The sequence below is a fragment of the Populus nigra genome, chromosome 6 (genome assembly GCF_951802175.1).
Source record: "Populus nigra chromosome 6, ddPopNigr1.1, whole genome shotgun sequence".
Taxonomy (NCBI): domain Eukaryota; kingdom Viridiplantae; phylum Streptophyta; class Magnoliopsida; order Malpighiales; family Salicaceae; genus Populus; species Populus nigra.
The window spans coordinates 10,931,230-10,943,001 of record NC_084857.1 but is presented as its reverse complement, the minus strand read 5'-3'; the positions used below and the strand labels follow the sequence as shown (position 1 = coordinate 10,943,001).

Sequence of the window (11,772 nt, the reverse complement as noted above, 5' to 3'; positions counted from 1 at the left end):
TATAATATCTATGACTCACGAATCACAAATATCATTGACAACTCTCTAAGCTATGCTACTTTCTTAAATATTTTTTATACCATGTTATTTTATTGTTTTTAAGGTGTTAAATTACAAAAATACTCCAATAAACTAGCATTAAACTCAACTCTTTTTACTCTCATGCAAGATGGAGGAAATTACCAAGAAGTACAGAAATACTCGAATAAACTAGCATTAAACTCAACTCTCTTTACTCCCATGCATGCATAAAGATGTAGGAAATTACCAAGAAGCTTTACACCACACTTGAAGGCTTGTTATTGAGCAAATATACACATAAGGCTCATCAATAACTAATAAATTATCATGGATATGATGGGAGATGCGACTTTAAAGACTTGTCACAATATGCATAAATTTGTGTGTTATAATTTTTGTTTGCAAGTGTATTTTAAAAGTATATTTTATTTTTTAAAAATATTAAATTTATTATTTTATAGTTTTTTTAATAATTTTTATATGTTAATATAAAAAAATAAAAAAAATATCTCAATATATTTTATAATAAAAAGTTCATTTAAAAAATTATACAGTATGAAAGACATGCTGGTGGAAATTGTTTTTAAGTATTTTTTGTTTAAAAATACATCAAAATAATAATAAAAATAATAATTTTTTTAATATCATTACATTAAAAAATTTGAAAACAAAAAAAAAATCTTAAAAAAATTAAATTCCATGAAACATCAAATCCAAACAAACAACGCCAAAGACTTATTATTGAGCTGTGCTATGCATGGCGTCCTGAAAGCTACACCTTGCCAGGCCTTTAACCTCTCCTCAACGAAAGAGTGCAAAAAAGATTCGATTCGTCATGAGATAATTGATATTCCTCTCACCACCCACCACATCATAAAACATGTCTCGCAATTTTACTGTGATATTATCTCGTTGATTATTTTATTTAGATTAAAACTATATGGCTTTTATTCATTTGAGCACAAGAGAGTTTAGAAAAACATAAAAATGATACAATTATATATATATATATGTATAATTAGCAGAAAATATCAATATTCTCGAGGGTACTTATCTCCATTTATTAGTTTTATCAGAAGAGAGCATCTACGACGGCGGACCGCCATCACCAACCATTAAAAACTTGTATCAGACGGGGGCTACAAGAGTGAAGAGTCTCGATCACTATGTAAAAGCGACGTGTACACATGGACCAAACAGGCAGCACCATTCACGTCGCAACAAAAACTTTGAAATTTAAAATGAAGCGCTCGAAACACTTTTCAACACGTTCTACAGCAAATGTGTGACTACATGGAATATTAAAAGGCACCATAATGGAATGGAAGCAAGGAATGCATGCACGTTGAGCGGGTCTAGTGTTAGTTTTTTAAAATGTCTTTTTTATATATTAAAATATTTTTTTTATAAAAAATTTATTTTTAATATCAAAAAAATAAAAAAATAATATAAATAATCATAAAAAAATTAAAATTTTGACAAATGATATTTTGGTTACAATCCCAAACATGCTTTAAGAAGCTGTTTGTAAATATGGTAGTTTTTGTTTTTAAATGCTTTTAAAAAAATGTATTTGTTTTAAAAAATTATTAAACTAATATTTTTTTTATAATTTTGATTTATTAATATTAAAGAATTATTTTAATGTATTTTTAAATAAAAATTATTTTAAAAAAATAATTCACACCACAACATCAAATAATAATAAAAAAATCATTTATTCATGTTAAAATACGAGGTTCAAGTCAGGGTAGCACAGGGGTATACATGTATGATCATTGTTTTTTTTTTTTAAATAATAAAGTGTAGATCTATATTTAATTAGCTCTGTCTAAACTCTTGTTATGTCACGAATATTGAGATGAGATATACTTCCAGGAGTGCATGGATATAAAAAGTCACAATATTTACATGTTTAATCCGTATATTAATAAATAAATAAAAGAGAGAGAGAGAGGAAAATGGAGTGACAGGTGTACGATGATGCCAGGATCACACAAGGTATGGAGTAGTGGTCGATAATAGTCAAATACAGTAATAATGTGTTTTGATGTGGAAGATAGTTTCTGAAGTGTTTGTTGTTGGCCATTCATCAATATTCAAACTTTCCTCCATAGCCGCTCCCGAAAGCAAGAACCCGTTCATGCTTGTAAATTAATTAATATTTTTATAATTTTTGCTTCGACAAATGTTTTCGGTTAATCTTAAGTAGATCCAATTTTTACAATGAGGTTTTATTTCAAGCCATTGGATTTTTGGCCACGCAGACGTGGTGTTTCAAGATGAGTGTATTTGATAGTGTGGTTATAATTGTAATTGTTTTTCAAATAACTTTATATGTTAAAATATATATCAATATTTTTTTTTATTTTTTAAAATTATTTTTGACATCAACACATCAAAATGACTCAAAACATATTAAATTTTAATAAAAAAATATTTAAATTATTTGGAAACACGGTTTGCACCATGTTCCCGAACGATTTTAAAAGTCGAGCACAGTGAATGTGAGTTCTTTTTGGTGTTTTGTGATTTATTTGCTTCTTGTTTTTTAATCTTTGTTGATCTTTCAAGTTCTTGTAACTTATATATAGTTAATTAATGGTGGCTTCTCGGTTGATTATCAAGTTATCTATTTCATTGGTAGTTTTTTTTTTCATTTTTACTCTTCTTATATATTGTTCTCATTTAAAATTATTTTATTATTATTATTACTATGATAACGACGACTACGATGTCAAGTTTTCAAATCTCACATGCAAGTCACTTAATTTAATAGAAGTACATGTTATGCAGTCAAGGATATCAACTATATCAACATCTCGTTTGTAATCAAATCACGCACTAAATTGAATTTAAATTATAAAAATATAAAATTAATTGATAACCTATCATGGTTTTTATATCTAGAATAAAATATTAAATTATATACAATTTAATTTAATTATATTATATTAAATACTCATGGAAATGAACTGAATTACCAATATTGATTACATTTTCTAGATAAGAACATTTATATCTATTCAAAATGACATAAAATATAGGCGTTTTAAAAAAGTGAAGAGACCCATCTCATATTAATTGTTAATTAAATATTTGTCAATTTTTTTTTAAAAAACATATATTTATTAAAAAATTTCTCGTTCAAAATCTTTTCATTGGAATGTTGAGAAATAAAAATACAAAAATATTCTAATAAAAATTCTAATATTCTACCCAAATCAATCTTAAATAAAATAAATACTAAACCAGCACAAATCACATTACTAGATAAACAAATTAATGACTAGTATATTTTTTACAATTTTTTTTTGGATTCGAGGAAACCCCACCCTCCGGAAAGCGCACTTTGTGGGCCCAGGTGAGTAAGTAAAACCCCGGCTGTCCCAAGCTCTTACAAGAGATGCACGCCCTGACTCGAACTCGAAACCTGCTATGCAGATTTCAAGCTCTTTGCCACCACGCTACGCCCCTTGGGACTATATTTTTTACAATGCTAATAATTTAAAAAGACACCATAATTCTTAGCTTTGATATTTCAAAAGATATCATCACCATACATATCATATCATGTGACGAGAAGTTTCAATTTCAAAATTGGCCTGTCAATACCCCAAAAAAAAAGGAAGGAAAGATTCGGGCAAAAACGAAGAAAAGATTAATAACTTACTTTACCAGGAACAGAAATATCTTGGCGAGGGTTGATGCCAAGTGGAGAAAAAAATATTATTGCGTTGCAAATGGATGGTTTTTGGAAGGAAAGAAAGAGAGAGACAACAAAAACAAGGTTTGTATTAATATATCTGTATTTTTGAAATATTATTTTTCATGTTAATTTCAAAAGAGAGTATTATAGCAAATTAGAGGGTCTCATTTCTGATGTATTCTTATATCTTTTTAATAAATAGAATTTTATTTAAAGTTTAAATTAATATAATAAAAAAGTAATTTAAAATACCGAATTTATTTAACTATTTGAATTAAATTTAATTCCCGGGTTAGGAGTAAGTTGTAAAGAAATCCATTGCACAAGGGTAGAATGTAAAAAAAAAACACTGTACATGGGCAAAATCCATAGAAAAATAAAAGTAAAGGGGCAAAACGTGACACAAACCCATCGTGGGAGTAATGAGTGAAAGACAGAAGCAGGAGATTAATTTGCTCAAAAGTTCCACCACTCTTTCCGCCGTGTTCTTGATACAGGTTGTCGTGTTTGTTTTTGTCTGTAAAAATATTTCTATGTTTTATATAATTTTAGATTGTTTTAATATTAACATAAAAAATAATAAAAAATAAATTTAAAAAAAAATAAATAAAAAAACCTTAAAAAATAACTTTTGCGAAATACTACCGCAGAGGAGGTAAAAATATAGCATCCTGGTTTTGCCTTTTCTCTCTGTCTCCACATCTCTTGATTGTTTCTGTCAGTGAATTTGATTTAGATGTAATATACAGTATACATCCTAGTGGTACACTACACCTCCTAGTGGCCAGCGAATGCGAATGTTTCCTTTCCTTTCCTTTATTGCTTGTTGTTCGGAAAAAAAAAAAACATGTAGTGGTAGTGGTAAAGGAAGAAGAAGTTGATTGCTAGTCTAGAATCCAAGAGACTCCGTTTGAACCAAACAGTAATACTTCTCCCTCGGTACCATCCTTGTAAAAGATTACAAAAAGAGAAACTTTTCTTTTCTTCTCCTTTTCTTGGCTTTATTTTAGAGCATAGCATTGATAAAAGGGTGGGGAGCGTCAAAGGCAGAGACACACACGCACTCACATAAACAAATTCAGTGATCACAAGAGAGAGTAAAGAATGCAAGCTTCAAACAAGTGGAGGAAGAATGCTTGTGGAAATCATGAAGAAGAATCGAAGAAGAAGGAGAGACACATAGTCACATGGACTCAACTGGTAATTAATCAATTTCTTTCTCTTTCTTTCTTGTTTATTGGAATTGCAGTATCTGATTGATTTATTGGAGTACAGGAAGATGATATACTTCGGCAGCAGATCAGCCTCAATGGGACTGAAAAGTGAGAACAACCAAATTGATGTTTTTCTTTTAATTGCTCTTCAATGGTTTAAATAATTTGAGGGGTTTTGTGTGTTGCTGCAGTTGGGCTATCATTGCTTCTAAATTCAAGGATAAAACCACAAGACAATGCAGAAGAAGGTTAGTGGGTTATTGCAGCATATATATGTATATACATCATCGCTCTGGTTATCCGCTCTCCTCTACTTTGGGCCTTAATAAGCTATCAATTACTTCAGATGGTACACATATCTGAACTCCGATTTCAAGAAAGGCGGATGGTCACCAGAGGAAGACATGCTCTTGTGCGAGGTACTCTGATTTTGCTCTCTTTAGCATGCTATATAACCCTGTCCTGTCCTGTCTTTTTTCTTCAAATGTTTTTAATGGGAAAAAGGTTGCTTCAATTTGCAAAGTCAAAACTATGGTTTGATTTTTCTGCTTCATCATTGATTGTTCTTTTCCCTAGTTAAACATGTTAAGTTGTCCTGTTTGGTCATCACTGCATCTGATAACTTGAGTTGGTCTGCAGGCACAAAAAATATTTGGAAACAGATGGACAGAAATTGCAAAGGTTGTTTCAGGCAGGTATACAATGTTTTTGCATGCTCCTCTTCTCAAATTATTCACATATTTTTGCGTGGTTTAATGCTTATAATATCCTTATTTAAAAAATATGCTACTTCTGCAGAACGGATAATGCTGTTAAGAACCGTTTCTCCACGTTGTGCAAGAAGAGAGCAAAATACGAGGCTTTAGCAAAAGAGAACAAAAGCACACATATCAACTTAAATAACAAAAGAATCATGTTACAGCATGGGTTAAATGGAGACGGAGCACCAGAAAGTGATCCTCCAATTAAGAAGATAAGGTACAGTGCAGTTTTGGTATCAGTAGACGATAGTATCTGGAAAAGTAATTAGCATAGTAAACCTCATGTTTGTTCAAATGCAGGAAGTCCCACATCCATGGTCTTGCAGGAAATTGCAACTTTGGAGACAGATCACACCCACAATGTGGAAATCAGCAACCTAGACCCCCATTTGCAGTGTTGGCCCAAAACCTTCACAATGTTAACGTGGCTTCCCAACATCATGTCAGTGGTGTCAAGGAGGTCTCCATTGATGGTAAAACACCTAAAACAAAGACTTTCCATTTAGGACGCGGTTATTTTTTATTTCTTTGTTTTTTTTTGGCTAAATCCGGCCCCGAGAGACTTACACCCTGCATAAACAGGGTAGAGATACCCTGCTTCATCCTACTGAAGCAAGGAAAGAAGACCCAGGGATTGAGACAAAAATCGAATCCCAATATCAATATCTAAGCCTCCATTAGCATGCCAATCCACCTACCGATTTCCTTCTTTATATGCATGACTAATCCTGATGCTCCAATCCCTTTGCTGAAGTCGAAAAAATTCCTGAACAAGAGGATCAGTCGCCAAACTGCTACCTTTTTAGTTTAATACATTGAATACTACCTCTGAATCAACTTCCACTTCCACATTCTTATACCCCATTGGCCATGTAAGGTCTAGCTCAAGCCCCATTCAAACTACCACAATTCAGCTTTCAAATCATTAGTTTTTTTTCCAGCTTTACAAAAACTGAGGAACGCTACTGGGGCTTTATGACAGACAATCAATAACATGCATAATCTATCATCTCTATCAATTTAGTTGGTGATGATTGCTGATCATTCTCTGTGATAAATCTTTAATGTTCAATAATCTCTTTCCTTGCTATTCATTTGGCAGTTCAAAACAGTATGATTCAGAGAACATTTTTCAAAAAGGATGATCCAAAGATAACTGCTCTAATGCAACAAGCAGAGCTTCTCAGCTCACTTGCACTGAAAGTTAGTGAAGAAAATACAGACCAGAGTCTGGAAAATGCTTGGAAGGTGAGCTTTTGTTGTCAACATCTAAATATCTGATGCACTTGACCACTTGTGTAGGTGCAGTTTATCAATATGACCTTCAGCGCTATAGAGATAAGCATAATTATAATGTCAAACTGGTTTTTACCCAAGATCAATCAACTTCCATGTTTCACCACGTATATGCTGTAACGTGGAAAGTTGAACTGATTACGTTGATCTCACAGGCTCAGTACAACAGTACCCCAAGTTTATTCCTCCTTGACTCTTATTATGCACACAGATTTTGCTTCTGTCCTCATATGTTTATAAAACATGACATTCAGGTTCTCCAAGATTTCCTGAATCGGAGCAAAGAAAATGTACATGGACAAAAAATCTGTGACATTGATTTTAAACTTGATGATTTTAAAGACCTGATAGAGGATCTAAGGAGTAGTAATGATGGAAGTCGACCATCTTGGAGGTAATAGAAACAGGGGTTTTAATATTTGGGATTAAGCATGATTACTCATCATACAGTGTCTAATTTATGGTTAAAATGCTGTAGGCAACCTGGTTTATATGAGGAGTCTCCAGCCAGTTCTGAATACAGTACAGGATCAACTCTATTGCCATACCCAGCCCCTGACAAAACAGAACAAACTCAAGCTGAGATTGGTGCACTGCATAAGGATATTGAAATTGAAATGCAAATGGTTCGTATTGACGAAGAAAATTTTGTGGGTGCATGTGGTAAAGAAATTATTTCCAGTGCAGATATAACCCAAGGTAATGAATTTTTTCATGTCTAATAGGGTTGGTCAAATGTACTTTTGTTTCTTGTCACGTGGAGATTAGGATGCATTAAAACTACATCTGCTAATGAATTTAAATCTACTGCAGTGGAGATGTTTCCATCCTGTGATGAGCAAACAAAAAACGACATAGTTGTTTCTGCCTCATCGAGTACAGAGTTCAGTTCCCCTCTTCAAGTTACCCCACTTTTCAGATCCTTAGCAGCAGGAATTCCCAGCCCAAAATTTTCAGAGAGTGTAAGTCAACTTTGGCCATCAATTCTACCGACTATTAATCCATTAGTTCTGATTACGTGGTGTTAGTTTGTGAACCTATCCCTTGTTGCTGTCAGTACTAGGAGGAACTATCTCTCTAAAGATTAAGCCTCTAGTTTCATACGGCTTGCAGGGTTAGAGCTTACCACTAGGCAAAAGCATTAAAACTATAATGATTATGAATAGTTGCAGCCGATTTAGTTGTAGAAGTAGTACAACTTGAGTCTACATTACCACTGATTTTAGGGGTGATAGTAAGGAGGATTAGTGATTATCAAATCACCAGCAGCAAAAGTACTTGATTTCTTTTTTTTTTTTTCCTTTTATGAAGACTCCTATAAAGCTAATAATATAAAAACTAAAAGGGGCCTAAGAATGTTACTAATAATTCATACCATTGTAGGACACTGAGTTTGCTGTCGTAGTTCAAGCATTAGCGTTAGCAGTAAGGGTGATAGCACTTTGTGTGTTAGCTAATTATCGATCACTAAATGGACTTTTATGTGATGGTAATCAAGCCATTATCATGAATTCAAAGCTAGGTGTCCGCTGTCAAGCCAGTAAGCTAGTAGGAGATGGTGTTCCAGGACTAATAATATAAAGCTAATAATATATAAAGCTAATAATATAAAGCTAATAATATTTGATAACTCATAATTGTGCAGATGACAGACATAGCAGTAGTAGCTATTGCGTATATAACTATTCCAGTAGAAATTCATGAATTCCATTTATCCCATAACCTAGATACATTCTTCGACATTAATACTACTAAACTCAACCTTTTGAAATTGTCAAATTCAACCCGAAGCCAAAGTTTTGAATGCGTAAGCAAAATTTATTCTACAAAAACTTTTGTAAGCTTCCACAAACTTGTACCGCAAATAAGGTTAAACTGTTGCGAAAAGCATTTTTAAATACTTTTTGTTGATGAAATAAAAGGAGAAACATGCTTTAGATCTATATAATGCAAGCCTCTTACCCCAGTAATATCACACTTCCAAGACTTACGCACACTACATATCAAATCTGCATGTATATTGATTAGGATTGCGAACATCCATGCCTGACACATTCTGTGTTCCTTTCAAGGAACTTCCTTGCTCGATGTTGGTTCTACTGGTGGGCATCACCCAATTTATACGATTCTGCTGTCCTTTTTGTTTGTTTCCCTTATAAATTTAGCTTTCACTGTTAATCGAAAAGAAATCAAACATCATCATATCCTCATAGGGCAAGTTTGTGACCTTCCTTGTAAGAGGTAGAACAGTAAACCTAAAGGTTTACTAGACAATCAGATGAGTAATTATATTTGAACCGCTCTGAATTTTCCTGTTTAATTCTCATTTGTCATAACTGCTGTCTGAGCAATCTATTTACTAGAATAGCCTTGTCAAATTCCATACACTAGGAAGCTCAACCAGATGTTTTGTTTAAGATGCTACCTAGAAAATGCTTTGATTGGATCATTAACCACTAATGTAAAAGGTTAAATGTACTCTTATGTGAAGCGTATTTCCTCCAACCAGTCAATCTAGGTTGATCGTTCTGCATTTGCAAGCATGTTTCGTAGAATGAATGGTCTATGGACAACACTGTAAACAGGATTCCAAGTATGCCCACGTCTTTGCAAAAGTAATCAATGTCACAGCCACTATGATAGCTTAAATCATCCTCGTATCTTTAGTATTTAAAGGGCTACTTATAAGAATGATTCATGAGATTGCCGTTCTGCAATCAGCATGGAGACCACATGTAGTTAATTGCCAAAGCAATCATAGATGTCCTCATTAGTTAACTGCACCGTGTTTTCTTTCTTTCTTTCTTTCTTTTATTCTGGTGCAGGTACTAGCATCCTATAAACACACATGTCGTACCTAGATATGGATATTTTTCAAAATTTGATTTGAGGCTAACCATTTCATTTGGCGATTTTCTTTTCAGGAGAGAAACTTCCTACTAAAAACACTTGGAGTGGAGTCCCCTTGCCCTGGTCCAAGCATCAATCCTTTGCAACCACCACTCTGCAAACGAGCACTTCTGCAGAGTCTATAGCAAACCTCTCTGAACTATCTCGTATAAAGAACACGGCTAGCCCATTATATCTGGCCTTTAATTGCCCTGGACCGTATGGCATTTGTTGAGTTGTGTCTTCTCTTGTTTACCATCAGTTCCTAGGATTGCAGCTACCATGGCCTGAAGTTTTATAAAGAGGCATGTTGAGATCTGCATTCCAAGACAGGACCCGGGCTAGAATGTTGCGGTACATTCTAGCATCTTGGACACATCCAACAAAGTGATCCGAGGAAGTTTTTCTTTTGTTTGTCTTGATTTGGTTGTGGGCTTTCTATCTTCTCATCCAGTTTTTGGCCTTTGATCAGCCATCTGTACAGACCCTTTTATGTAAGTCCGTAGACGGAGTGTAATTACATACAGGCAACTCGCCTACATATGATTAAAGAAACAGAGAGAAAAAGAAGGGGGGGAAAGAGAGTAAAGGAGGATTAACCAGCTGACTGGATTCCTATTTGTTGTTTTTGGGTGTGCAAATGGTATATAATAAGTTTTCTGTGTTTCTGTTTTCTAATGTAGTAACTATAACTCGATGTGATTGCAATGAAAATTGTTCTAGTTTTTGTGTGCATATATTTATCATTTTTTTCTATTTTGTCAACTCTAACCAAACTCCACTAACAAAAGTGTGACAATTCTGCATCAGAAAGAGGAGAAAAACAAAAGCTCGAGAAGGAACGTTTCAGTACTTCTCGATCTTCATAGCTCTTGGGAGCAAGGACAAAACGCAAAGAAAACACCACCATAGATGAAAGGAGAATTAGGATACCTACGTGACTCGCATCATTGCAGCTTCTTCAGCTCTCTCCATTTCTTCCATGTGCCAGAGATACCTTTCTTCCCTGACAGAAATGCAAAAAGTAAAGAAGAGAAATAGAAGGAAAGGAAATGGAAACGTTCTTACCCACAAAGGATGGAAAAACAACTTGTGTTGTTGCAGTAGCATCAAAGAAAGCCTCCAGATCTCCAATGCTCTCTTTCTGAGTTTGTTTCTCTCGTGTTTTGGGGAAGAAGGGTCCTAAGGATTCTGTTATTTGGTATGGTGGACTCATAGTGGTGGTGGTGGAGGACATCTGGAAAAGTGCAATGATGAAGAAAGCAAGAGGTACAAGTAAAAATTGTTAAAGAAGGAGAGGGAAGCTCATACAAAATAAAGTGCACTCATTGGCTACATAACTTTCTCGAGGGAAGGTTTAGTTGACTATTTTGACCACTTTGTCCACCTGAATTCAAATGGCGTCATGATCTTCGTATCGAGGGTTAGGAAGGATGCGCAAACCGATTTTTCCACTCACCCTGCTTAACCCGCGTGGTTCAAGCCCATTCAAGATCAATAGCGACTCTTCGAAGAATGTCGGGGGAAAAAAGGCACACAGCACTTCATGGTTTTGTGACAAGAAATTTTCTTTTTTAGTTAATGTGGGTGTCCGGGCAGCTTACGTGTACCTCAACTAATTTCATGAGTTTTGAAGTTAACGATCATATAAACCTTCAATGATCTTGAAGGTTTATGAGATTCGAATCGGTGACCTCTCGAAAATAAATTTAAAATTTAACCAGTTTAGTTACACTTCTCAATATTAATATTCCGTATATTTTTTTGGAGAGAGAGAGAGAGAGGGAGAGGGAATGGGAACTTCATTTTCATCACAATTCATGTCAATAGATTTTTTTAATAAAAGAAATTTTTTGAAATTTTTATTTTAAAAATAAATTTA

General features: G+C 33.8%; 1 protein-coding gene and 1 long non-coding RNA gene across 6 annotated transcripts; one reads left to right on the top strand and one right to left on the bottom strand.

Annotated features, from left to right (window-relative positions):
* The first annotated feature begins 4,413 nt into the window (after window positions 1-4,413).
* On the top strand, window positions 4,414-10,625 carry LOC133695836 (transcription factor MYB124-like). 2 transcript variants are annotated; one of them, XM_062117796.1, is made up of 12 exons: window positions 4,419-4,930; window positions 5,006-5,052; window positions 5,136-5,192; window positions 5,291-5,363; window positions 5,584-5,639; window positions 5,743-5,922; window positions 6,006-6,178; window positions 6,808-6,953; window positions 7,256-7,395; window positions 7,480-7,700; window positions 7,815-7,963; window positions 9,926-10,625. In XM_062117796.1, exons 1-12 carry the CDS (start codon window positions 4,835-4,837, stop codon window positions 10,034-10,036), a joined length of 1,449 nt encoding a protein of 482 aa, XP_061973780.1. In that variant the 5' UTR covers window positions 4,419-4,834; the 3' UTR covers window positions 10,037-10,625. The 2 variants fall into 2 exon arrangements, with proteins under 2 accessions (XP_061973781.1, XP_061973780.1); XM_062117797.1 differs by lacking the exon at window positions 7,815-7,963 and having other exon boundaries at window positions 4,414-4,930.
* LOC133695837 (uncharacterized) lies at window positions 5,813-11,277 on the bottom strand. Of its 4 annotated transcripts, none has more exons than XR_009842556.1 (3): window positions 10,959-11,276; window positions 10,824-10,896; window positions 5,813-7,556 (listed from the first exon to the last, which is right to left on the bottom strand). It is a non-coding gene; the product is annotated as an uncharacterized LOC133695837 (long non-coding RNA). The 4 variants fall into 4 exon arrangements; XR_009842558.1 differs by having other exon boundaries at window positions 10,828-10,896; window positions 10,959-11,274; XR_009842557.1 differs by lacking the exon at window positions 5,813-7,556 and adding an exon at window positions 10,239-10,366 and having other exon boundaries at window positions 10,959-11,277.
* Window positions 11,278-11,772: the final 495 nt, after the last annotated feature.

What these genes read in the sequence shown, in the direction of transcription:
- LOC133695836 (XM_062117796.1), top strand. Translation starts at nt 4,835, where the DNA reads ATGCAAGCTTCAAACAAGTGGAGGAAGAATGCTTGTGGAAATCATGAA. An exon ending in AAGACATGCTCTTGTGCGAG is followed by an intron (nt 5,364 to 5,583) that starts GTACTCTGATTT and finishes GTTGGTCTGCAG; the next exon opens with GCACAAAAAATATTTGGAAA. An exon ending in GCAAAGGTTGTTTCAGGCAG is followed by an intron (nt 5,640 to 5,742) that starts GTATACAATGTT and finishes CTACTTCTGCAG; the next exon opens with AACGGATAATGCTGTTAAGA.